This window comes from Camellia sinensis, chromosome 14, assembly GCF_055761805.1.
Source record: "Camellia sinensis isolate YWXY chromosome 14, ASM5576180v1, whole genome shotgun sequence".
NCBI lineage: Eukaryota > Viridiplantae > Streptophyta > Magnoliopsida > Ericales > Theaceae > Camellia > Camellia sinensis.
Window position 1 is genome coordinate 43,092,102 of NC_138974.1, and position 26,743 is coordinate 43,118,844.

Consider the following 26,743-nt stretch of genomic DNA (forward strand, 5'->3'; position numbering starts at 1 on the left):
CAAAAGGCCTAAGTGTTCAAAGCAAATCAATGAGGCATTGAACTACACTTAACAAGACCAAACAAGGCATGCAAAGAGGGACCAAAATCAGAGGTTTGGCATGTTAAAAACAAAGCTAAAGGACTACTTAGATGGCATCTAAATGGCCCAAATACAAAGGCATACACCATGGCCAAAACATGGAGCATTGCAACACATGCTTTCAAAGCATTAAAGAGGCATGCGAGGCAATCAATCAAGCATGGAAATGGGACTGAAATGGCATGTAGAATGATCCCAAATCATCGAAACGATGCAAAGATGGCATGCTACACATGCACATACCCAAGGCCAACAAGCCCAAATACAAAGAAGCCATATAATGCATGCAAAGATCAACCCAAATGACTATGGACAGAGCTAAAACATGACAAAATAAGCACATAATCTTCACAAATACAAGCCTAAAACATGCTCCAACAAAGGCCAACAACTTAGAACATGTTAAGGCACAAATAAGGCATTACATGGCAACTATGCTAAACATGCATGAAGTTCCAAAACCAACTTGAAATCATGTTATATCATGGATATATAAGCATGAAAACCAAACCAAATATGCTCAACACACACTCAAGCATAGGCTTCCTTAAGAGGCCAAAATGTGTCCTTTTCAAGGACAACAAGGAGAGGGGGTGGCCCTCTCCTTCTTGGGACTTCAAAACATCATTTTCACCACTGAAATCCCTCAAGATTTCAGTGGTGAAGAGACCTCAACACCAAAATCCCGGAGCTAGCACAAAATGGCTCAAAATGAGGCCTTTTGAGGCCTAAGGGTGGTCAACAACCCTCAAACAACAAAACACTCTTAATAAACAACAAAGAGGGCTTAAAAACAGAACTTTTTTATGTTATACAATAATCACAAAAACAGCTCTAAGACTAGTAGAAAATCAATGCAAAAATGGGGGAAAAAATGGACTAGAATCTCACCCTTGTAGTCCTCTTCAACAATGGTGCTCCAATGGCCTCCTTGAGCTTGAATCCAAGACAAAAACTTCAAAACACACTCTTTAGAACCTCAGCTCCAAGAGGAAGGTGAAACACTAGGTGTTTGTGTGCAATAGTGAGACACAAAACACCTAGTGTACAAAATGAGAGGAAAAGAGAGATAGGTGAGTGTATCTAACCCTAACCCTAGGAAAAACCAGAGCTCTCCTCTGTCTTCTCTCTCAAAAATGGCTAAAAGCCCTCCTTTTGCCTTAGAGAGAGCTTCTCTCTATATGCCTCTTGTAAAGCTTACAAGACAAGCTTTGCAAGAGGGAGATCCCTCCATACACGTGTATGGAGGGGAGCAAAAGCTATACAGCTGTCTAAAAATATCTGCAAAAGCAGATGAACAGCAATCGGCCGGCAAAAAATGCCATCTTGGCCAAAAATAGTGCCGGCCGGCACTAAAAAGTGCTGACCGGCAACAAAGAGTGCCGGCCGGCAAACTATATTGCCGGTGGCAGCAAAAACCAGCCGGTGGCCTCTAGCCACTGCCGGTGGTGGGTGGGGATGGTCTACAAGCCTCACCCTGCCTCTCAAAGGCAAGATGCAAGTGTTTGGTGCAAAACCAGACACTAAACGGTCGAGTTCGGAGATCCTGAGGCAAGGCACGCGAGCCGAGGCCTCCGGGAACTCCAAACGAACACAAACATGGAAGATCACCGTGTGTTCAAACGGTGACGTCCAAGTCTTGAGGACGGTCAAAAATGGGGTGTCTACACTAGGACCATTTCATCACTAAGAAGTATGAAATAAGCCAAGTCTCCACGTGTTCAATTAACGTCCGATTGAACACCAAATTATGTTATTATCTTGTTCCATTTTAGTCCAAGTTTTGTTACTTCATTTAGATTACTTTTCATTCCTTAATCGTTTAAGTCCAATAATGAGCTTTAAGTCCACTAATGGAGAGAACTCAAAGAAAAATTCTAATATGAATTGATTTTTGAATTATTTTTTGGCTGAATCAAACTAGTTAGTAATTCAAATTTTATTTAAATTTTTTGAACTTTTGCATTTTTAACTGTAAAATTACTAATCAAGTTTGTTTTAACTAACTTATCAACTAAACTCATTCAATCTTTCTTGTGACATACTTTACTAAATAAATAATTTAATCAATTTCAAATTTGAAACATTTCTTTTTCCCATAAATAATTGTAAGTAATAACTATAATCAATTATAATTCATCCATTTAGAAAACAACCATCAATTAGTTTTAAATAATTCACCATATCAATAATTTTTTGTTTTTATATGGGCCCTTTTGAGCAAGTATAATAACAAAAAAAATAAGACTTACTTGATTTTTTTTATAAAAACAAATCGGGACCTTTTTTTCAACCAATTTGGGCCCCAAAGTTGGCACTGCTTAACCACTTTGTGCACATTGCTAGATATTAAGTGTGTGCCTAATCTTTTTTTTCTCAAACATACATTAATTTGTATTAATTGAGTGTTTTTTATTATTATTATTATTATTAGATGGATACAAATGCTTCAGGGAGATTAGTCATGTTAAAATGACCATATTACCCTTTCATTTACACGTAAAAATACAAAAATACCCATAAATCAAGACGTCTCGTTTATTATCAACATGGGTAAATTACACTTACCTCTCATGGGTTTTTGCATATATATTATTAAACATTCATACATTTATTATTTGATTTTTTTTAAAAAAATTAAAATAAATGGATTTTTTTTTTCTCAACAATTTGCATTACATATTTATTCATATGTAAAACAGTTATTATTTTATCTTTTCTCAATCATATATTATTCTTAAATTTTAATTTTTATCTTTGAGTCATTAAACTTCTAATCATGCATTTTTTTTTTTAAAATACAAGTTAATATTTTTTACATGATTAAAAAAAATAAAAAACAAATATAGTAGTAAAAGGATATAGAAATGGGCGATCAAGTAATAAATCTATTTTTATATTTTATTTGCCCAAACGTCCATGCATTTTTTCAGGGAAATTCTATTTCTACCCATTAAATTATCTTTGTGTACACCTTTTCTTAATCTACATATTTAGTAATTTGATTTTTATTTCTTTATCTCAGTCCACACGCTTTACATTCCAAATATACCTTCGCCTTTTCTATGCACATCCTCGCCTTCCATTCTTTCTCACTCCAAGATCCTATATTTTCTGTAGTAAAATTCTTTCCGAAGCAAATCGATCGATAACATTTCAAACCTTTCCACTGCTACAGGATCAAATATTGCTACGAAAGAACAAACATTCATCATTCCTATAATTTCTAGAGTAGTTCATTCAAAAGTTTTTGTTTTTGTTTCTGGTTTTTAAGCTCTGGTTTTTGTTTATTTTCTCAAATGGGTCTTTCATTAATCGCTCAATCTGCATTGTAGATTTTGATTTTCTCTGCCATAACCCCTGTTTCTCTGCTTCTTCGCCAAGAGGGTTTGTGTTTATTTTCCACATAGAGCTATCTATTGTTTATCAATGGATGATTTTCAGATTTAATTGCTTTTTTTTAAATTGAATATTTGGGGTTTGAAGAGTTGTTAAATTCCAGAAATTTGCTTGAAGCAGGATCAGAAGTAGTTAGAGTATAATGAAGAAGAAAGGGAAACAGATTCGAAAGAAGGAAAAAGTTGCAGAGGACTGGTATGGTGAGATAGTGGTGGGTGAGATATGTATGGAGAAATTGTGTGATATGTGGGTGAGATAATGGTAGGTGAGATGATAATTTTGTTAAAAGATAAAATTGTGATTCTGAAAAAATTCATTAATGTTGTGTTTGGTTGAGGGATTTGGGGAGGGATTTGAAAAGGGAAAGGGAAAAGGTGTGTGAAACTAGGTGAAATATATGAATGTTTTATTCACATTTCACCTACCTTTTCCATTTCCCTTTCCAAATTCCTCCCCAAATCTCCCAACCAAACACAGCATAAAGTGTGTAGAGTAAGAAAACTTAGGGTATGGAAATAGAATTTCATGTTTTTTCATTGTGCCCATAAGGACATCTTTCTATAAAATGACCAAATTATCCATAGATACATATATATATATATATATATATATAATTTTCTAAATCAAATCCAAACCAACCCTCTCTCTCACCGGGAACTACTCTCAAACAATTGGTTAAAGAATGATCATAATTGAAGATGTGGTGTTAATGCCCTAGGCTTCTTGCTAATTGAGGAACAATAAAAATTTCCTTACTGTTTTCATTAAACATGATGTCTTATAGGTCCACCTTTATAATTATCGAATAGTGTTCAAAATGAGGGAATGGGATTTGGAGAGTGGCATTATGTATAGTAATTAGGCCTTGTTTTGGAATAGATTATTTTAGTTTTTTTTTTTTTTAATAAAAAAATGTGTAAAAAAGTAGAGAGGGTGATATGATAACTTATATTGATTTTTTGATATTTAAGCTAAAATATATAGTTGATAAATAAAACCTTATTGTAAGGACATTGGTGAGAGTTTTTTTGGTAGTAGAATTGTAGCCTCTAATCCATTTCAGTGTTTTGGAAAAGAGTGAACAACCAATAGGAGACTGGAATTGCACAAGATGTCCTGCCTATACAATTAGCTATTGAATATTCTAAAATGCAAATTTATTTGGAACCTATCTTTGTTGAAGGCACCTACATGAAGGGTGTTTTTTTTTTGTGTAGTTGGTAGTTATAGTTTTTTCTAATCGAGTAGTTTTGGGGGTTTAAATTTATTTTTGTAAATCAGTGACTTCAAAATAGATTTGCATTCTCAGCTTTTTGTTATCGAGCATTCCAAATGTTTTCACTGGCTGTGAGTGCAAGGCCATTTAAGTTAAGCCCATACCATTGGGATCAATATTTTTTGGCAAGGGAATTAGACGTCAATCTTATGGATACAAATCGTTTTTTTTATTTAATATATATATATATATATATTTGTGTATTATTAAATGTTTGAATAACTTGTGATTATTATATAACCTCTCCGTATCAAATTGTTTGTTTGGCACGAAAAATGAAAACTTAAAAATAATATATACTTGTATTGTAATTTTAATTTTTTTCACCAATTAAAAGATTTCTTTAAGTACTTTTAAATTTAAAATTTTTAGTTCTCATTTTGTATAAACAATTTGGGACGGAAGTACTACATAGTCGAGGGAGAGGAGAAATTGAGGTTCAAAATGAACGGTTTAAATTATAAAAGAGAGTTGCTATATATCACTGGATGATTTCCCCAAACGCTTGGTCTTGATCTAGAGATAGTAAAGAAATTCAAGGTTGCTCAAAATGCCATTGCTCCGATTGGCATAGTGCCTCTCTTGCCAAATCTTTACGTACGTCGCCAGTTTTTTTTTTTTTCCTGACAGTTTCAGTCCATCATTGGCTTCCTTTCGTCAAGTTCAATTCTTTGCCGTTGCCACGGTAGGACTGTTTTTGCTGCCATTGACTTGTGCGTGTGTGTTATTATGAAGGAGCCAGTAGCAAATTTCGATTTGGCCATTAGAGAGGGAAGGGAATGGATTGATTTTGATGAGAGAGTCGTGTTGGGGGCTTCGCATTGCACCCAAGGCTCACACCTGGTCTGGTCTGTGAGTTGGAATTAGAGGTGAAAAGGATTTGGACGGATTAGTTGCAAGGAGAAAACTAATGGTAGGGATGAGAGTAGGAATCAATGCGTTGATTTCAGTTTTTTGAATTTAATTTTTTTAAAATTGAATTTTTTTTTTTATGGTTTTTTATTTTTAGTGAACATTTTTAAAATTTTAAGTATTTTTTTTATTTTTTTAGATACACATTACTTAGATGTATCTAAAAAGTAAAATATTTTTTAAAAATATGAAAAAATATATTGATTTTTTTTTTTTGTATTTTTGATATTTAGTGAATTTTTTAAAAAAAATTTTCATAAAAATTATACTTTTTAAATATATTTATGTGAGGTGTGTTTAAAAATTAAAAAAAATTATTTAAAATATTAAAAAAATTCAATGAAAAACAATAAAGCAGAATTTTTTGAAATGTATTTTAAAAAACGAAAAACAAACGTGGTGAATAGTATTATACAAATTCTAAAAAAATAAAATTTAAAAAATGTAAGGAGATAATGTTGTGATGTAAGTAAAATTACCCTAGTTAGAGGTTGTTTGGGATGACTTAAATAAGTGTACTTTTTATCTTTTTATGAAAAGATGTGCAGAAAAGTAGAGAGATGATGTAATGAAAAAAAAAATAAAAAATGTGTACTTATTAAAGATAGTCAAACTTGGCCTTAGTCACATCTCACCCGCACCAAATTGTAGTAGGCTGGCTACAAAAAGTTTTTGGTACCAAAAAATGTTAGGGACCATTAATAAACTAGAAACTAGTCATATTACACCCATGATTGATAACGCCTCGTTTGGAATAATTTATAAAAGTTAAAAATGAAAAAATTACTTAAAAAAATTAAAAAGTTCATACTATTTGGCTGAAGTTTGTGGGAGAAGTTTAAAAGGTAAAATTATTATTTTGTTCTTTCAATTCAACTATCTAAAAGTTAAAAAGTTTAAAGTCAAAAAGTCAATAAAAGTAGAATGGTCATTTTAATTTTGTTATAATATTTTATTACATATTTTTTCGTAAAAAATGAAAAAATTATCCCAAACATATATATATTTTTTCTCTATTTTTTTTAGCTAAAAAGTCAAAAAAATATATTTATATAGCACATCTCAAACAACTTGTGACAAAATATTTTATGAATTTCTATTAATGAGTTAGGGACCATTTAATCTGCTAAAATATAATTTCCGATCCCCAAAACCAAACACTAGCTGACCCTCACAATCAAACATCACCTTCTTCTTCCTCCCCAAACTCTACGCAAATCCAACGCTCTTTACAATTTCTTTCGTTTTTACATCTTTTAATTGTTATATACATGAAATTTTGGAATTGTTTGGAATGTTTTAAATAAGTATACTTTTTGTCTTTTTAAAATAAAAAATTGAGGAAAAAAATATGAATTTTTGGATTAACTTTTTGACTTTTTATGAAAAAATATGTATTAAAAAATTGTAAAAATTAGTTTGTAGGGGAAAATTAGAATTAGGAGTTGTGCAGCCGTAATTGTTGACTTTTGGTGAATAGTGTTAATTTTTTAACTTTTTGAGTAACTTTTTGACTTTTTGACTTTTTCTTATCTTCTCAAACTTAGCCTTAAAGTAAATACAATTAGTTTGACACATTTGATGTAATTATATCATTATGCTGTCCTTAAACGTTTAAATTTGTATAGAAGTTAAATTCATTTTCTTTTGTTAGTTCGTATAAATGGAAGAAAAAAATGATGCTCTCATGTCTTTCCTGTTAAAATGTATATTTATTTTAATTATATTATCACTTATATTAGTTTCAATATTTTAACCATATTAAAAAAATTAATTTAATTATATAAAAAAGGGTAAATACTAACAAGTGTTCCCTAAGTATTGTTTAATGTTAAAAAAGTGTGTAAAAGTGTCTTAAAAATATGTGAAAATATTAAAAAATGTATTAATTTCAATAAAAATGTATTGGATTTAATAAAAACTATCTTGCATTTTTAAAGTTTTTTACTATCTTTTATTTGTGCCCTAAAAGTACTTGTTAGTAAGACCCATAAAAAATATATGATTAATTATAATTTTTTCAGGTGAGTGTAATTTAACCTTTTAATAATTTGAGACAATTATTACTGTAAATTTTTAAAAATAATTTCAGATCAGTTATAAAATTTATGTATATTAATAATTAAAGTCTTAAATTTTTTTATAAATTTAGATTTTATTTAGAAATAAGTTATTTTATTAATTTTTTAACTTTTTATAAAAAAAAATAAATAATATAATATAATAATTTATAATAACTTTTTAACTAAAATATATAATTGACAATTCCTTATAATGGTCCTAGTTGGTAGGCCTTATTTTTAATTTATTTTAACTTTTAATTTAATTTAAGCTATTTTGATGTGTTTGGTTCAGCTTAACAATACAGCTTATAGCTTTTTGTAAGTCAAAAATCAACTTATTCTTTGAGTGAAGAAAGAAAAGCTTAATTTATAAGTTAAAAATCAACTTATGTTCACAACTATAAATTATAAATTTTTAAAATATAAATTATAATCACTTTTTCCAAATCTACCAAATGGCAAATTACTCTGGTAAAACTACTAAAAGCATGAACAAAAAGTTTCTGCATGTACCTGCCGATATTCTCTGTTTGTTTAACCCAGTCAAATCAAACCCCTTAGAACATGCCACCACACCAGCGTAACAACCAAACACCGATCCCCTTCACTTTTTCTTTTCACATCAGTATATCTACACCCATTTCAAATATGGGGAATATTTCATTTGCTCAACTATTTTATTACGTACAGTCACACAATTATTAAATCATCTTTTTGTTAAACTCCAACATAATTAATTTCAAATCAAAAAAGAAACTAAAATACTCTCATAATTATCTCAGTCAAACACTTCTTATGATTACATTTTTGCCAACTGGTAGGACTTATTTGGTAGTAATTTATTAGATTTGATAATTATAAAATAAAAATTAACACACTCAATAATTCTACATATATACAAACAAATCATACATTGATTTTGTTTAGAAAGTTGACTATTTTAGTTGACATTTTGACTACTTTAACTTGATTAAAAAAATTATGTTTAGAAAGATAATTGATTTTTTTTTTTGTAATTGATTTGATAGTTTTGAAAAAAAAATAATAATAATTATGAATTGAATATAATATTTTGTTTTACTAACTATTTTAATTTATTTTATCATTATTAATTATTTTAACCCAAATAATCCTTTCCAAACAGGCGTATTAGAGAACTACATAATACTCACAATGTTTTGGGCCCACCGTTTTGAGGATTTGTGTGATCCGTTATTATATATGAATGTCGTCTTTGTGATTATTCTATGATCTATTATTATGTGATTCATTTTTATGCAAATATATTTTTTCAAAGCATTCCTCTCCCATTTTTCAATAACCAAACTATTTTAATTTTATTTTATGTAAATTATTTCTACTTCATAAAAAATAATAAATAAAAACTACACTAAATATTTTAACATAAAATTTTAAAAAAATAAATTAATAAATTACAGTAAACATAGCTTAAAGGTGAAGTTACTTATAAACCCTCATTTAAAAATAAATAAATAAAGTTTTAATAAATTAAGGTAAAATTACTTAAAAGCCTTCAAAACCGTCCTAGAATTCCCATCTCCATAAAATAACAAGGGAGTAGCTTCCCCCACTCATAGATCAGATTGGAGGGTTTTGTTAAGCCCGTAAGGGCCCATCACAGGTCCTGTTTCGATAATTCAAATCGTTCAATATGTAGAATTCGTCGAGTACTATATACTTATTAAATATTACATTGATCGGATATCGATAACTATCTCATCGAATCAGTTTTCTGTCAACCGTTAATTTGTTCACCGTCTATTTTTTTTATACAAAACTAATTTGATCACATAACTATCAATATTAAATCAACGTGATATTTTACAAACATATAATACTTGACAAATTCTACATATTTAACAATTTAAATTATTAAAATGAGACTCGTGATATAATCCTACGAACCTAACAATACTCTCGAATCCGATACAAGAACGGAGGAAGCTACTCCCAATAACAATTTATCTTTCAAAATCTTCTTTGTTTTCCAAAAACCCTCCTCCAAATCCTTCCAAAACAATCATTGTTTGATCCAAAGAAACACCACTCTCAAATCCCAAGATGGGTCTCTTTCTTCCACCTCCCAACCCCTTCTCTCTCCTCTTTCTACCGCTCTCTCTCCTCCTCACCATCACTCCCTCCTCCTCTTCAGACTTGACAACCCTTGTCTACAAAGGCTGTGCAGACCAGAAATTCCAAGACCCATCTGGGATTTACTCTCAAACCCTCAAAACCCTCTTCGACACCCTCAAATCCCAGTCCTCCACCGCCAAATTCTACAAAACCACCGCCGGAGATTCCCAGTCCACCATTCTCGGCCTCTTCCAGTGCAGAGGCGACCTCTCAAACTCCGATTGCAACAACTGCGTCTCGAAACTCCCAGAGATGTCCCAAAAGCTCTGCGGAAACACCATTGCTGCGAGGATTCAACTCACTGGGTGTTATTTAAGGTATGAGGTTTCTGGGTTTAAGCAGGTTTCTGGGACTGAGTTGCTGTATAAGGTGTGCGGGTCGACTCAGGCGAGTGGGACTGGGTTTGGGGATAGACTGGACACTGCTCTTGGGGAGATAGAGAAGGGTATGGAGGGTGGCAGTAGTAATGGGTTTTACACTGGTAGTTATGAGTCAGTGTTTGTGTTGGGTCAGTGTGAAGGGAATTTGGGGAATGGGGATTGTGTGGATTGTGTGAAGAGTGCTGTTGAGAGAGTGAGAAGTGAGTGTGGGAATTCCATCTCTGGACAAGTTTATCTTCAAAAATGTTATATTAGCTACACTTACTACCCAAATGGTGTGCCCACCCAATCACTATCAGGTAATCGACATGAAATTTATATAGATAGATACATTTATATGCTGCTACATTTATTACTCTCTGTTTGAACTGTTTGGATTGGGGGATGAGAAAATAAAAGAAATGATTGAACTTTCTGTTTTATGTGCTTTGGTGCTTTTGTTTTGATGAATAAGAAAGGAGTATGTGATATATGAATATGGATGAAATTTTATTTTATTTTTTTCTTTATATTTTAGTGGGTATTCTTTTGTATTAATACGTAATCAATCAGTTTATTTTACACCCAATTTCGCTGTTTTTGGTTATAAATGAAATCCATAATTGATCATTTTTTCTCTCTATTTTTCATGAGAGAAGAGTTTTTGTTTTTGTTTGTTTGTTTGTTTCTTATCAATTTCTCAACAAATCAATCAATTCAAACAAAGACTGTTAGGAATATCTATTTCTCTCTCCACACTGTCTTACTCTCTCCTCTGATTTGTAAAAGTAAGTCAAGTTCTAAATACTGTATGGTGTTTGATGAGGGTATGCAGGGACAGGGCAAAACCCACAAAATACACAAAGGACAGTGGCTATTGTGGTGGGAGGAGTGGCTGGTTTTGGGCTTGGAATTGCCTTTTTGTTGTTTCTAAAATCAGCTTTTAAGAAGCGAGAAAACAAGTATGGAGGATGATGATGAGGTTAGTTTCCAACCTTCTACTACTCTGTTTTCTGCTTTTTTCTATGTTTTTTTTAATTTTCAAAATGAAAATATACCTCTTGCTATGAAGAATTTATTAATTTTTTTTCTTACAGTTAGGTAATTTTGTGTGTGTGTGTGCAGGGTGAGACTACTACTATTATGTGCTTAGCTGCTAAGTTGGAGGGGTGTAATGTAAAGGAGAGAAGTTTTGCTTTTTTAACTCTGTTTTGCATTCAGATATTTCTTCTCCACCTAGTTCCTTTTTCATTACTTTTCTTTCTTTTAAACCAAACAGCCCTATCTGTCCAAAAAAATACACATTTTAGTCATAGTTGGCCTTTTCTTTTGAATGTACATGCACAGATTGAAATATATATCTATATGTGAATAGTAGCTCTTAGTTGGCATTAAAGGTTTGTTCTCCACTTTACTACATAAATAGCAATTATTTATGTGTTTCAATTCAAAAGAGGAAAAGAGGGTGGGGGGAGGGGGGAATGGAATCTTACAAAGCCTAAAAAAATTGTAAGGTTTATAGGTCTTTTCCTCCATTTCATGTACCAGCAGCTAAACAACAAAAAAAAATTACTATAATTGTTAACAACAGTAACAAATATAACAATGTTATGGCAAGTGGTGAAATTCAAATATAAACGTTTTATCTTGGTGAATTCGTATATTTATAAGTCTATGAACCCATCTTTGTCTATTCCGAATTGACCCTGAATGATGATGTGTGGTTGTCCTTGAATTTGTATAGTGAAATTCATATATAGAATAAATGTGAATCATAAAATGATAATTTTGAATAATTTATGGATAGTTAGGACTGAATTTGTAATATTACTAAAACAATAATGGTTAATCAAGTAATGACTTTACCCCGGAAAAAAAAAATGAAAAGAATTCTTTCACTTTCTTGGGTAAGCATAGAATTACCAATTGTTTTGTTTGTTTCCAAATCCAAAATTTCTTTCATGAAGATATGGGTCCACTCATTTAGGTAAACCCTTTTGCTTTGTTAGTGTCCCTTTCTAATGTAATATAAAAAAACTAGAAAAATGTATAATATATAGTTCGAGCAAATCCAACTATCTACTCTTACAAGTTGCAAAACAGTCATTTTCAAACTGTGTAGTTTTTTTGTTGGATCTTCATAGAAGTATCACAAGATGAATCAGCAAGTGAAGCGATGAAAAATTTCAAGATTTTTATCCTTTTTTTACTGTGATTGGGATTGAAATTTGAATGGAGGAAAAACCCAGAAGAGACAAAAGGAAAAGGGGGGCAAGAAAAGAAAATGATAGACATGGCTGATTTATAAGGCAATAATGAAAGTTTTTTTTTTAATATTATTTTTAAATCTAAAAGTCGACAGTTTTCTGAACATATGTTTTCTGATATTCAATCAATTTGATATTTGACAATGATGATATACTGAACAAATTTTAAAATATGAACGATTCGGATTATCAAAATTGAAGCTAAAAGTGAACTCAATAGGCTTACAAGTAAGAAATACAATGAGAAAATGCAAAGAGGGAATCCTTACTTGTAGTGAGCTTATACGCCATGAAAGACAGCGAGGTCTGACACTTGGCATTCACAAAAGCCACTTTGAAAAAATCTCATATATTAAATTAATTCATGGAAGGCTAATTACATTTATGATTATAATACATGAAATAATATATCAAATGTAGTATAAAATATAATAAATATAGTATTACAATATTATTGACAAATAAATTTTTCTTAAAAATTGAGACATCCATCATATTAATAATTTGGATCGCATTTCAAATTTTAAAACTTTTTATTAGTAATATTTGTAAAATAATTTTGTTTGTATAGTATTTCTCTACTATATGAGTTACTATTTTATATATTATTATATAATGTAGGCTAGTATAAACACATTTTTGAAATCTTAAACTTTCTTTTTTTGTTTTAAAAAAAAATGTGCACAATTTTCATCTGCCTTCGTTTTTCTTTATAAAACGCAATTAAACAGGTAATAATCATCCCCTATGATGGTCACAAAAAAAAAATTATATTTGCACAAGTGTGCCACAATTTCTAATATTATTATATGATAGAAACAATTCAATTACTACATCTATCAATAGAAACGTTAGTATGCTATATCTAGCGTGTAAGAAATATAAAAATGTGCAGTTCTGAATTTTCATGATATACGTATTGACTAGTGTGGATGTGCCAAACATGGCTATGGTGAAACAAATAGTGGTAAGAACATAGAATTAAAACACAAAAGGCATGGGACAATGGGTAGAAGCTTCCAAAATTATATCTTTGCAAAGATTAGATGGAGGATAATGGTTTCCAAACTGGCCTACTCACACAGTTATCCAAAGGGAGGGCATGGAATGAAGAGCTCACTGAAAAAAGCCAAACAAAAAGTAAAAAAAAAAGGTTTCAGACATCCAGGACCCAAGTGAAGTGGCTATATACTCAAATACTAGAACTCTACGAGCTTTATAAAGTTTGGGATTACAAGAACTCCAAGGAGCTTTTATCTCTCTCTCTCTCTCTGACCATCTGAAATAGAGCACAAATAGGTGCAGTATCAACACTTAAACATTAGGGCTCTGTTTGGTTGTGCTCTGTAATCAATTTTCTACCCGTGTGTTGGAGCATGATGTTTGGTTTCGTTTGCAAATCAATTTTCTACACTCTGCAGAGAGAACTCTGATGCACGGGCACCTTTTTTGTCCACCCGGTAGACCACCCGGATGTCCACCCGGATGTCAGGCTGATTTCCAGTTTTTTTTTTTTTTTTTTTTTTTTTTTGCAATTGATTTACATAATCGGGAAAAATATTTTCTGAAAATTTTTAAATTTTTTATGTGCTTTAAAATAATTTTGAATTGTATGTTTAGTTATGAGTTGTAAATTTTTGTATCACATATCAAATGTCACATCAATAATTCCCCACTCAAATCAAACCTCTTTTCCAAAACTATTTTCAAAACTCTTTATCAAACAAATTTTCTACACTCAAATCATAATTCCACAACACAAAAACTCAAAATACAACTCATACTCTCAAATCACATTTACAAAACACAACCAAACGCTACCTAGAAGTCTCATCATATTATCAGACACTTTCATTATAGATCGATTGGGAACAAGTTATTTTAAGACTATTTTAGGAAGATGGTTAAATGTCATCTTTTAACTTTTAACCAATTTTAAGTCACATCACTTCTCACATTTTTTATACATTTTTCAAAAAAAAAAATCCCGAAAAGTCAGTTTTTAACCATCTTTCCAAAACAAACTTTTTAACTTTTTATGAAAAGATATGCAGAAAAGTAGAAAAAGTAATATGACAACTTGTAATAACTTTTTAACTAAAATATTTAATTCACAAATGAGCCCATTGTAACAAAAGAAAGTACCATAATGCTTCAATAGAAATGGATAGAGATGTAATGAAAGTACCATAATGCTTCAATAGAAATGGATAGAGATGTAATGATCATGGGTGGGAGGGATGTCCATTGGTTTGGGTTAGAGCGGAACCCAAATTCGAACCTCAACCAACCTTGATGGCAGTTGCATCAATGCATGTTTTTTCTCCTAACCAACTAACAATACCCACTTACATTGTTGAGAGCCTCTTTGCTACAAAAATCTGTTCAAATCGATAATTCAGACTGAATCAGACCAAATCGTACGATTTGGTTTAGTTCTATTAAAAACCGATTTGGCTTCAATTCAAGAAATATTAAGAATCGTAAAAACGATTCGGTTAATTGATTTTATGAAAAAAAATCACGGTTCGAACCAAACCAAACCAAATTTGAAAAGATATATATATATATAATATTTAATAAACAGTAGTGGTCCTTCATAAATTCACTATTTACAATGTTTGGAATGTTTTTAAATGCTTTTGGATGATTGGATGATTTCAAATTTCAATAGTATGTAATAGTTATTATCGTATCAAGTTTTATTTTTATTAATTGGTTTTTTGCAATTTTAATGATATTAGGATGGTATAAATATGTAATGTTGAGTAATGCCTTAATATTATTAGTTTTTATCATGAGTTAAATATAATCAGTTTGAATAATTATTTTGCTAATATTAACAATTTATTCTTATAAATAGAAATTTTTTGGATCATGAACCAAACTGCAACCGAACCGTTATTTCGGTTTGGTTCTAATTCGACTTTACAAGTGTAATAGTTTAGTCTGATTCTCAAAATCACAGAACCAATAAAATTGATTTAATTCTTAAATTTTCTCAGAACTGAACCAATCCGGATCGTGTTCACCCTACTCTTTGATCCTCTTTCGAAAACCTTCAAATGAGAGGAGATAATACAATACAGGATTTCCACTCCATAAGTCCAACAAAACAAGCTACCAACCCCAAAAAAGAAAAGCAGAAACATCCAATTATTATAAAAGCTAAAAAAGCAAGATGAGACAATTTTACCAAACAACAATGATTTAGACCACTAAAAAATACACCACTAATAGCACTAATGTATTGGGAATGGTAAAAAAAAAAGAAAAAAAAAAAAAAAAACAAGACATAGAAAGTGGGCGGAGCCCACTGCCACATCATTAGTGCTCCTTCTAGTGCTCCATTTCTAGTGCTCCCAAGCATTTTTCTTTTACCAAATTAATGAAGTTGTCCGACAAACACCTGTCAAGAATACTATGTGCCTCGTGGTGATGACATTGCTCATGGTTACTGACAGTCAAAACATTAGCAGTTAATGGGCTGATCGCTCAGGAGTCAGGACACAAGGAAAGAGTAATCTAGGATCATAAAGTTAACTTACCATCCCAATTATAATAAATAATAAATTGGCCGAATTAAGGTGCCAATAACCACAACCTCCAAACAAGAAGAACATATATCCTCTAATAGATTTATACATATTCACTAGTCGAGGGAAAGTTTCCATGCATTTTCAACAATTAGAGCGAGCATCTATTGTTCACGGCCGTTAGCATATGTATTTTTGGGTAGTTCAGGAATCCAATTAGTTTTTTTTGTTAATACAGACTTGGAAGGCCATAATCAAAGTGCATCGCAGCTCAATGACCAAAATGACTGAATTAAGACAATGACAGTAGTAGCTTATCGGGTTTATTGAGGAAGTAGTCCATCTCTACTTAAGAGAGTAGATTTTCTAATCAACTTCAAAACAATGTTATAAAAATTAATCCTAAATTTCCAATTAGATTGATTAATGTATTTTATTTTCCACCCAAGCCACATAAATTCAATACAATGCAACACATTCAATCAGCGGAACACACTAAATTGATAAACCATGATTACAAAATAGTAAACCCTAGAAACACTTATTGCTCAACACATTAATAGTAGTAGTAAGTAACACAATAAAACCCAAATTCCAAAAATAGGAATCTCACTAAACCCTAGAAACACAATGACGAAAACGATTTATCTGACCTCAAAAAGGAACCTTTTTTGATCGAACAATTTGTATTTCAGTTTTGGGGGGCGGAGATCATGGGAGGAGGGGTGCCGAGCAAGCTGGCTTGCTGAAGATCGAGGTCGTTGAGTTGTTGCTCGCGGTCCATCTCGATGATGAGAGGCACCACGAGGATCAACAAGGTGGTTCCGGCGATCCACGCCGCCTTGCCGGTGCTCTTCAGGAGCTTCTTGGCGACGCAGGCGGCGTCGGAGGCGACTCGCTTGCTTTGGTATATGATGGGAGACTCAGAGATTGTTGAGGAAACCCTAGAGATAACTCCGTCGTCGCTTCTCTTCTTGTCTCGTCTTTCTGGCAGGGATACTCCTCCTCTTTTCGCCGCCATTGTCCTCTGAGAGAGAGAAGAGAGAGAGAGTGGAGTGTTGTGTGGGTAGAGGGGGAGGGAGGGCTGTTCGAAGGGTTTTTGAGCATGGGCTTGTAATAGGGTCAACATTCGGCCCGTATGCCCGACCGCTTTCGATTGGGCTTAAACCTCATTAGGGAATACGTTATTTTTAAAAAAAATTTATTAAAATATAAGATAACAAAAATTATTATATTTTAGATTTTTTATTTTTTACAGAAAAAAAAATGCAAAAAATAGAGAGTAAATAAATTTTTTGACTTTTTTATATAATTTGTTGAATCTTTTTTATTTTTTTAATAATTTTTTGATTTTTAAACTAAAATGTTACCTCTTCGAACGAGACGCTTTGTTTGGCAATGGATTTTTTTGACTAAATTAATTTATAAAAAGATAAAACAAAATAAAAATAATAATAAGGCAAAATATCATATCCAAATTATAATAATTTTACTTTTTTTTACACAAAAATTAAAAAAATCAAAAAAGCCTAACCAATCAAACTTTTATACTTAAGATAAAATAACAGAAAATCAAAAATTAGCTAAAAGAAAGCTTATTAGCAAAGGACAACTTGATTTAGTCCGTTGGCCCGATCCTCTCAAAAAATAATAAAATTTAAAAAAAAATTAAAAATAAACTCGAATACCATCCCCACTCTAACTAAACTTGTAGATTGGTCCATTAGCTCTCAAGTTCTAAACAAGCTTGTCAGGAAAATTAAAAAAGCAGAAGGGGGAAGACCTCAAAAAATATGTGTAGGCCTCGTTTGGAAAGTTAGATTTGGAGGTTTTTTGTTAAAATAGTTATAAAAAACAAAATAAATTTTTTAGCTTAATAAGATAAAACATCACATGTAATCCATAATCATTACATTATTTCTCTCACAAAAATTAAAAAAGTCAAAAAACCCTTCCCAAACGAGGCTATTTAGCCCTAAGCTAAAATAGCAAAAAAGTCAAAAAAATAAAAAATCAACTCACTTCCCAAACAGACCCATATATATACATAAGGAGTGCAAAGGCAAATTGAAAAAAAAAATTGGAATGATGTAGTTTAAAGGAAAATTTGCATTTCAGTGTGATGGGAATAGCATAGGAGGACACAACCCATGGCCAGGTAAGGCCCAATCCACGATTGTCTTAAACTCTTCAAACAATCACATGGATAAAACTCAACAAGTAAGGCCCAACATCAAGCTCAGTAAGGGGTCAGAGGAGCCAATACTAGCCCAAGACCAGTAACATTTGAGCATGTAGCCAATACTAGCCCAAGCCCAGTAACATTTGAGCATGTGTCAGATAGGGGCCTAGTCATGCGGCAGAAAAAGATCCTGTAGAGTTGTTGATACCATACATCAGGCATTTAATGTAACAATACCTCTCATTGCGAGGGGGGACGAAACAGCCATGGCTGACGACAGGTATGTATAAGGCTTTCGACCAATGGGATAGTATGAATAGGCAAGAAAATGATTAGCAGGAGATATAAGGAAGCTTCGGTAGGACGCTTGAGGAAGGTAACTCTTTCTTTCTCTCTCTCTCAACCTCCAACTTTCTTTACTTTACTATCCAGATCACGTTCAATATAACGGGATCGTCGAAGGGTTCACGAGAAGGAACCACTCCCATTTTGATACCTTCTCATTGGACTTGTTGCAGGTCAAGTAAGAGGAACTAAGGATAATTTGCCCGTGGAACACTTGGATCCGTCTGACCCATTCTTTGCCGACCAAGCTGCATTATCACAGTGCATGTTTCAAAAAAAAAAATAGTGATTAATTTTATCAATTTTAATAATTAAAGTTGTAATTTTTTTCATAAATTTACAAAAAAAATATTATCAAGTCACTAGATTTGCAATTTTTCTTAGTTTAAAATACAAAGTCCATTGATTCTATTTAATATTATATTGACCTACTTAGGGGTCTTTTGGAAAGCAAAAAAAAAAGTCAGATTTAACTCTCTACCTATCACTACAAAAAAATTTGTTTTTTGCGACGGTAAACGGCCGTCGCAAATGCCCCGAAAGCCGTCGCTAATGTCTTTTGCGACGGTAATGTGGCTTTTTGCGACGGTAAGGGGGGGTCGCGACAGACGGGGTTGCAAAAGACCTTTGGCGACGGTATGTACCGTCGCCATTAGTTTCTGCGACGGTATGCCAAGTTTTTTGCGACGGCATTTTTCCCGTCGCAAATAATGGTGGAAAAATCACTTTTCGCGACGGCACGTAATTCCCGTCGCTAAAAGTGAGTTTTTGAGACGGGAAAGTTACCGTCGTTAAAGGCTCTGGCATCATATAAGTAATGGCGACGGCACGGTTTACCGTCGCTAAAGGTGTCCTGTACATTCAATAAGGCAGCTTTTGCGACTGTGTTGGTACCGTCGCAAAAGCCTATTACTGGTTTTTGCGACGGGTTCTTCTCCCGCCTCAAAAAATAAAAAAAAAATAAAAAACCCTGCTGATAAATTATTAAAAAAAGTAAAATAACCTGTATTAGATAAAAAATAAGTATAAAAAATTGAAAAATTACAGAATAATATAAATACGTACATAAACAAAAATTGACAAATAATGAAAATTAATAATATTGTTCAATTCATAGCAATACAGAAATAAAAATTCAGAACAATAAAAATTATGCCACTACATAACGTCGCATAATACATACATAATGTTGCTCCCAAATTTAAATAACATAAATCAAAATCAAAATCAAAATCAAAAGTTTTCGTCTTCATTCGTTCGTGGGTTACAAAAACAAAAATTAGTCATAATCTTGATACGCCCGCATTCCAGAAAAAGCCAACTGCTACTCAGGAAATATCTGAAAAAAACAAGATAAAAATAATTAAAAACCATATAATGTGTTAATATTTTAATTATAGAAAAATATAAAAAAAAATTGATTACTATATAATTAGAAAGATAGTTTAGGAAATAATTTTGACTGGACCGAAATCTGGCTCTAACTCCCAAACCGGGAACCCGATTCGAGCCCCGTCTTCTCCCACAAGTCTCTCGTGACTAGGCGGTCGTGTGTGCCAAGTTTCGTGCTAAACCGACGTCGTTTGGTGATTTTGGGGCGTTAACGCCTCGAATTCAAGTTTCTTAAGGAAGTTGTTTGCCTAAAGTGAAATCCGGCTCTAACTCCCAAACCGGGAACCCGATTCGAGCCCCGTCTTCTCCCACAAGTCTCTCGTGCCTAGGCGGTCGTGTGTGCCAAGTTTCGTGCTAAACCGACGCCGTTTGGTGATTTTGGGGCGTTAACGCCTCGAATTCAAGTTTCTTAAGGAAGTTGTTTGCCTAAAGTGAAATCCGACTCTAACTCCCAAACCGGGAACCCGATTCGATCCCCGTCTTCTCCTACAAGTCTCTCGTGCCTAGGCGGTCGTGTGTACCAAGTTTCGTGCTAAACCGATGCCGTTTGGTGATTTTGGGGCGTTAACGCCTCAAATTCAAGTTTCTTAAGGAAGTTGTTTGCCTAAAGTGAAATCCGACTCTAACTCCCAAACCGGGAACCCGATTCGAGCCCCGTCTTCTCCCACAAGTCTCTCGTGCCTAGGCGGTCGTGTGTGCCAAGTTTCGTGCTAAACCGACGTCGTTTGGTGATTTTGGGGCGTTAACGCCTCGCATTCAAGTTTCTTAAGGAAGTTGTTTGCCTAAAGTGAAATCCGACTCTAACTCCCAAACCGGGAACCCGATTCGAGCCCCGTCTTCTCCCACAAGTCTCTCGTGCCTAGGCGGTCGTGTGTGCCAAGTTTCGTGCTAAACCGACGCCGTTTGGTGATTTTGGGGCGTTAACGCCTCGAATTCAAGTTTCTTAAGGAAGTTGTTTGCCTAAAGTGAAATCCGGCTCTAACTCCCAAACCGGGAACCCGATTCGAGCCCCGTCTTCTCCCACAAGTCTCTCGTGCCTAGGCGGTCGTGTGTGCCAAGTTTCGTGCTAAACCGACGCCGTTTGGTGATTTTGGGGCGTTAACGCCTCGAATTCAAGTTTCTTAAGGAAGTTGTTTGCCTAAAGTGAAATCCGACTCTAACTCCCAAACCGGGAACCCGATTCGAGCCCCGTCTTCTCCCACAAGTCTCTCGTGCCTAGGCGGTCGTGTGTGCCAAGTTTCGTGCTAAACCGACGCCGTTTGCTGATTTTAGGGCGTTAACGCCTCGAATTCAAGTTTCTGAAACACAAAGATGTATTTTAGTTTAGAATGCAAAGATAAATTTTATACCTAATCTTCTGGTGGTGGTGTATATGGATTCTCGTCTTCTGCAGATTCCCTAAATGCCCGGTGGCCACTCGATACATCAGGAACCTATGTTAGTCAGTGCATAATGTGTTAATCATATTCGAATTTCATACATAATCTTGAGTGAAAATTGAACTATCAAACAATTGTGATGTTTATATGGAACCTGTCTGTTGGGATCCACACTCGCCCCCTGTGACACAAGGGCCATCATCTCAGCTCTCATCTGCTGCAAATGTGTAGAGAACTCTGCTCGCAGCTCCTCCCTCAACTCATCCCTTAGCTCAGCACGAACCTGCTGCGTGATCTGATCAATAGTCGATGGATGGGGTGTTGACTGTGATGGCCCAGCACCATCCTTATACACCACTCTCCGAGGCACGATTCTCCCGTATGTGCGACAATATCCATGTCTGTCATGACCTATCAACTCATGGAAAATGGCATTCCTAGCCTCCAAAGTCCGACCATCCTCAGGTAGCATAGAGAGTTGACGATTAAACTCATCCTGTATTGAATAAGACACACAAGTATACGCGAAATTAAGATGGTTGACACACAAAAAATAAACTTTAAATACAATCAAAGGTGTTTGGAAACTACCAAGGTCTGGATAACCTCTGGGTCATCTACTCTACGTGTCATAAGCCAAACATTCATCTTATCAGTAGACTCCCCCTTACTGGTCATCTAAATTTTTTTTTAGAAATATGAAAATTAGAATCCAAAAAATTTGCAAATATACAATGTTTATTTATATAGAAAAATAAAACAATAAAATGTAAACCTCATGCCGTATCTGAGAGAAAGTAGTACGCCCTGTGGTATGAGCTATGCCGTGAGCTCGCCGATTTTTAGCGTTCCTACTTGCAATTTTCTATAACAAGTTCAACAAATGTAAGTATGTAAATATGATTTGTATGTTTACATATCATAAATATAACGTAATTGTATACCTCAGCATCGGAAGTACGCCAATACTCTACAAGTTGTTCCCACTGGCTTGGCACAACGTTCATAGGAACATCATCCTTCAGATTAGGATCAGAGCTTCTAGGCTTGAAATACTTAGCCTTAAGCTTGTTCTTGTGATCCTTCCATATGCTGTTGCAGTTTTTCATGCAGATTGGCTTGTACTCCTCTGGACATATATTCAAATTGTCCTATAAAACACAAAGTTTAAGGCTAAGTATAACACAAATTTGGAATTCGAATTTGTGGACAAAAATATACTTTTACCTTCACATCCTTCCAGATAGCATCAACAATATCATCAGGCACACTGTTCCAGTCAACAAAAGTAAGAGGAACAATGTTACCATTCCGGACAATAATGCCAAGTTGAGTAGTTAACTTGGCCACGTTATCTCCTATTGGGCAGTAATTTCCATCAAATTGTATGTGCAGCTTTTTACCAGTACCCCACTCTTTAATGCCCTTGGCACATCCTCTACCACGCCTAGTCGAGGTCGATGAAGAACTAACATGACCTGCGATATACAATAATAATAAACAATATGCAATGGTAACAACCAAATGCAAATTTAAATAATGTGAATACAAATCATATCAAATAAACCTGATGTGGGCTGTGAAGAAGTCGAAGGGTCTGCAAAATACAATGAGAATAAACAAGTTATATATAATGAGCATAAATAAATGTATGTGTAAATAATTTTCATGCAACTCAAAGCAAATTTAAATACCTGCGGATGGCTCATAAGCTGATGATGATAGCTGCTGTGGTGCCATTGATGGTGGACGCACCGATGGTAGGAGTGGAGGCCGAGTACATGGTAGCTGCTGTGGTGCCACTGATGGTGGTCGATACGGTGGTAATGGCCCCTCAGATGCTGGTGGCACTAATGGCCCCTCCGATGCTGGCCGATGTGATGCCTCCTCTAATGGTGGTGCTACTGATGTCCTGTTATGTAGCACATCAGACATCATGCGCCGGGGATGATCAGGCTTCCTCTTCCTTCCCATAATAATCTTCAAGCAATATAACATTAATTGACATTAGAAACATAGACAATGGTTTGTCATCAACTATAATATGACATGATTTGAACTAATACAATTACAAAGACAAAGTAAATTAAGAAATTGATGATTAACTACAACCTTGGCCTTAATTGAATTACTAATGTTGATTACATATCAGCCTATTTCAACATCAACTGTTTCCCCTTCTGCGGCTTCCCTCACCTAACCAACTTCTTCATCACGAAGCATTATATTTTCTTCCAATTGTTGGCTCATGTATGGCTCGATTTGTGGATCAGTTGAACTCATATCAAATAAACCTCTTTGAGACATCTTCACCACGACTTGCCAGTCTGGTTGTAACGGGTCTACAACATACCAAACTTGCTCTGCTTGGGACGCCAAGATGAAAGGTTCATTGGTAATTCGATCATCTCGGTACAACAAATGATTGAAGTTCACCAACGTGAAATTGAAGACATCTTCTTTCTTTCCGTGAATGTTGTCAATCCAATCACACTTAAACAACACATGTTTCTTCTCATTGGAATATCGAATCTCAACAATATCTGTCAATTGTCCATAATAGTACACAGACCCCAGACGAGGATTCTTGTCTTTTCGACTAGCATAACTTATGGTATCTGCCTTCAAAGCTACACCACAATTTTGTGTGGCTCGACGATCATCCATGGCCTTTACTCGATACCGAAACCCATTCAGTATATACCCGTTGAACCTCCTTGCCAGGTTATGAGGACCATTTGCCAATAGAATAAGCTCTTCAGAAAGTATGACATCAGTAGTCCTTCGCAAAGTTTGGACCTATTTAACACGAAATGTAAAATTTAAAATGTAGATCGACTTAAGTAACTAGAATCTATAGAGTTAAATACATACATGTTCCTTGAACCAAATGTGAAAAGTTTCAAAATGTTCACGCCGAAGTTGATGATCGTCGACACGAGGCATTTTGAGTTTAAGTACTTCAAGGTGTTTGCTGTGTAGATTGAAATTTTAGCCATACAAAAATTTTAGTTGAAAATTCAATAAACATAATAAAATATTGAGTGAGTGACTTAACCTACTTTATGAATGGTTGAACCGCGCTTGTATTGCATAAGATGTACCGATGAGCTTGTACCCAAGAAGTATTATCAAGATAAAAGCTTGTGTTTTCACCAGTAGCATGACCCAAATTATCAGCACCACTATAGTTTCTCACGGGTCGACTAGATTTGGTTTCCACATCACTGAGATATTGTGCACAAAAATTCATGCATTCTTCCATAAGATATCCTTTAGCAATTGATCCTTCAGGACAAGCTCTATTACGCACGTATTGCTTCAAAGTAAGAAGATACCTCTCAATTGGATACATCCATCGAAACTGAATCGCTCCACCCAATAACGCTTCATCAGCTAGATGTATAGGCAAGTGCTCCATTATATCAAAAAAACTCGGAGGAAATATTTTCTCTAGATGACAAAGTGTTACAGCGATACGATCTTTAATATATTGCAAATCCGTCGCACGATTCACTTTCGAACACAATTGTCTAAAGAAATTGCTCAATTCAATCAAGGGTTCAATTACATTCTTCGGTAACGATCTGCGAATAGCCAATGGAATAAGTTGTTGCATCAGAATATGACTATCGTGGCTCTTAAGACCCCCAATGCTTCTATCATGTAAGCGCACACGACGTGATATATTGGATGAATACCCGTCGGGAACTCTTACTTCCTTCAACACTTTCAAGAACAAATCTTTCTCATCCTTGGTCATCGTGAATTGTGCTGGTTAGAGATGGCAATTTCAACCCGGCCCGACGGGGACCCGACCCCCCGACCCCGATTAGAATGGTTTTTCCCCGAAAAATATCCCCGTGGGGACGGGGATGGTATTCAAAATTGAACCCCCGATCAGTTTCGGGCCGGGGACGGGGATAGCTTTCACAGCCCCGGACCCGGCCCGTCCCCGACCCCCGACCCCGACCCCGGCCCCATTTCCCCGATGTAAAATTACTGTTATGCCCCTCTGTATATATATATATATATATAAAAATCAAATCTTAAAACATAAAACACTCTCATCGTCTCTGTTATGCCCCTCTCTCATCTCTTTCTGGGTCTCTCTCTCTCTCTCTCTAACCCTCTCATCACCACCACCGATCGATCTCCCTCCCACCACCGATCGATCTCCCTCCCTCCGATCGATCTCCCTCCCTCCGTTGTAAGCATCGTCAAACACACTACCGCCGCTGTTCGCGAGAAGAAGAGGGCAGAGAGTGGGCCAGAACTGTCGCCGTCCACCGCCGCTGTTCGCGACCCCCGCTGTCGGCGACGCCAACGCCGCTGTCCGCGACATCACCGCTGCTGTCTTCCCTCTACTCTCTTCTCGCCTCTCTCTCCAGATTCTCTCTCTCCTTCCCCCTCTAGATCTAGGGTTTCGAACCCCTAGATCTGTGTTTTTTGATCTGTGATGTTGAAAATGGTATGTCTCTGTTTGTCCAATTTTTTTTTTTTGATCTGTGAGTGGATCTGTTGATAGTGTATGTATGTATATGGCTCCATTTTTTTTGATCGGAGATGCAGATGGTGTATGTATGAATATGTCTCTATTTGTGATGTTGTTATTGTTGTTGTTGATGATGTTGTTGATAGTGTATCTGTTGTTGATGATGATGTTTTTGGGCCAGGGAATTTTCGGGGTCGGGGAAACCCGATCCCCGTTGGGGGCGGGGATGGGGACGTTGATAGGTTCCCCGTCGGGGATCGGGGCCGGGGACGGGGAGGTTTTTACAATCGGGGATCGGGGACGGGGAGTGTGATCCCCGGCCCCGGCCCGGCCCGTTGCCATTCCTAGTGCTGGTGGTAAATAGGCTTTATTCGACCCTCTTAACTGCAAATGTAGGGGTTTTCTAATATTCATATCTTGTAAATCACACCGTGCATTAACACCATCCTTCGATTTTCCTGCAACCCCTAATATTGTCCACAACACATTGTCACAAACATTCTTCTCTATATGCATCACATCGAGGTTGTGTCTTATTAGATTGTGCTCCCAATATGGCAATTCATAAAAGATACTCTTTTTCTTCCAACTATGGGTGCGATGTCCAGCTTTCTCCTTCTCTACCTGTCTCCTATGCCTCTCCTTAAGGTCATCCCTATTGTATTGGGTTAAAATACCCTCAGATTCTAATTGTAGCAACATCTCAGTTCCAGACAACAATTTTGGTTTGAGTCTGACTTCCCGACTACCATCAAATGATACTTTATCCTTCCGGAATTTATGGCCAATAGGTAAAAATCTGCGATGACCCAAGTATGATTGTTTCCTACTATGCTTCAACCAACACGATGTAGTTTCCTTATTGCAACAAGGACATGCATATTCTCCTTTAGTGCTCCATCC

The 26,743-nt window shown here is 34.8% G+C and overlaps 3 protein-coding genes across 3 annotated transcripts; 1 reads left to right on the plus strand and 2 right to left on the minus strand.

Annotated features, from left to right (window-relative positions):
* Positions 1–9,676: 9,676 nt before the first annotated feature.
* LOC114315385 (plasmodesmata-located protein 2) lies at positions 9,677–11,640 on the plus strand. The gene is made up of 3 exons (XM_028261984.2): positions 9,677–10,564; positions 11,080–11,226; positions 11,370–11,640. Exons 1-2 carry the CDS (start codon positions 9,814–9,816, stop codon positions 11,217–11,219), a joined length of 891 nt encoding a protein of 296 aa, XP_028117785.2. The 5' UTR covers positions 9,677–9,813; the 3' UTR covers positions 11,220–11,226; positions 11,370–11,640.
* Positions 11,641–16,738: 5,098 nt separating this feature from the next.
* Positions 16,739–17,068, minus strand: TOM22-V (translocase of outer membrane 22-V). The gene has a single exon (XM_028261986.2). It carries the CDS (start codon positions 17,066–17,068, stop codon positions 16,739–16,741), a length of 330 nt encoding a protein of 109 aa, XP_028117787.1.
* A 4,330-nt stretch (positions 17,069–21,398) lies between these two features.
* Positions 21,399–23,104, minus strand: LOC145807557 (uncharacterized). Its single transcript, XM_082905982.1, has 7 exons — positions 23,040–23,104; positions 22,913–22,942; positions 22,573–22,823; positions 22,290–22,496; positions 22,121–22,210; positions 21,937–22,023; positions 21,399–21,841 (listed from the first exon to the last, which is right to left on the minus strand). Exons 1-7 carry the CDS (start codon positions 23,083–23,085, stop codon positions 21,428–21,430), a joined length of 1,125 nt encoding a protein of 374 aa, XP_082762108.1. The 5' UTR covers positions 23,086–23,104; the 3' UTR covers positions 21,399–21,427.
* Positions 23,105–26,743: the final 3,639 nt, after the last annotated feature.

Bases quoted from the DNA above. Each gene is read 5' to 3' on its own strand.
- LOC114315385 (XM_028261984.2), top strand. From the start codon at position 9,814: ATGGGTCTCTTTCTTCCACCTCCCAACCCCTTCTCTCTCCTCTTTCTA. The intron at 10,565-11,079 runs GTAATCGACATG...GAGGGTATGCAG, and splicing joins GCCCACCCAATCACTATCAG to GGACAGGGCAAAACCCACAA.
- TOM22-V (XM_028261986.2), bottom strand. From the start codon at position 17,068: ATGGCGGCGAAAAGAGGAGGAGTATCCCTGCCAGAAAGACGAGACAAG.
- LOC145807557 (XM_082905982.1), bottom strand. From the start codon at position 23,085: ATGGCACCACAGCAGCTATCATCATCAGCTTATGAGCCATCCGCAG. The intron at 22,211-22,289 runs GTATACAATTAC...AACTTGTTATAG, and splicing joins GGCGTACTTCCGATGCTGAG to AAAATTGCAAGTAGGAACGC. The intron at 21,842-21,936 runs GTAGTTTCCAAA...TATTCAATACAG, and splicing joins CAGAGGTTATCCAGACCTTG to GATGAGTTTAATCGTCAACT.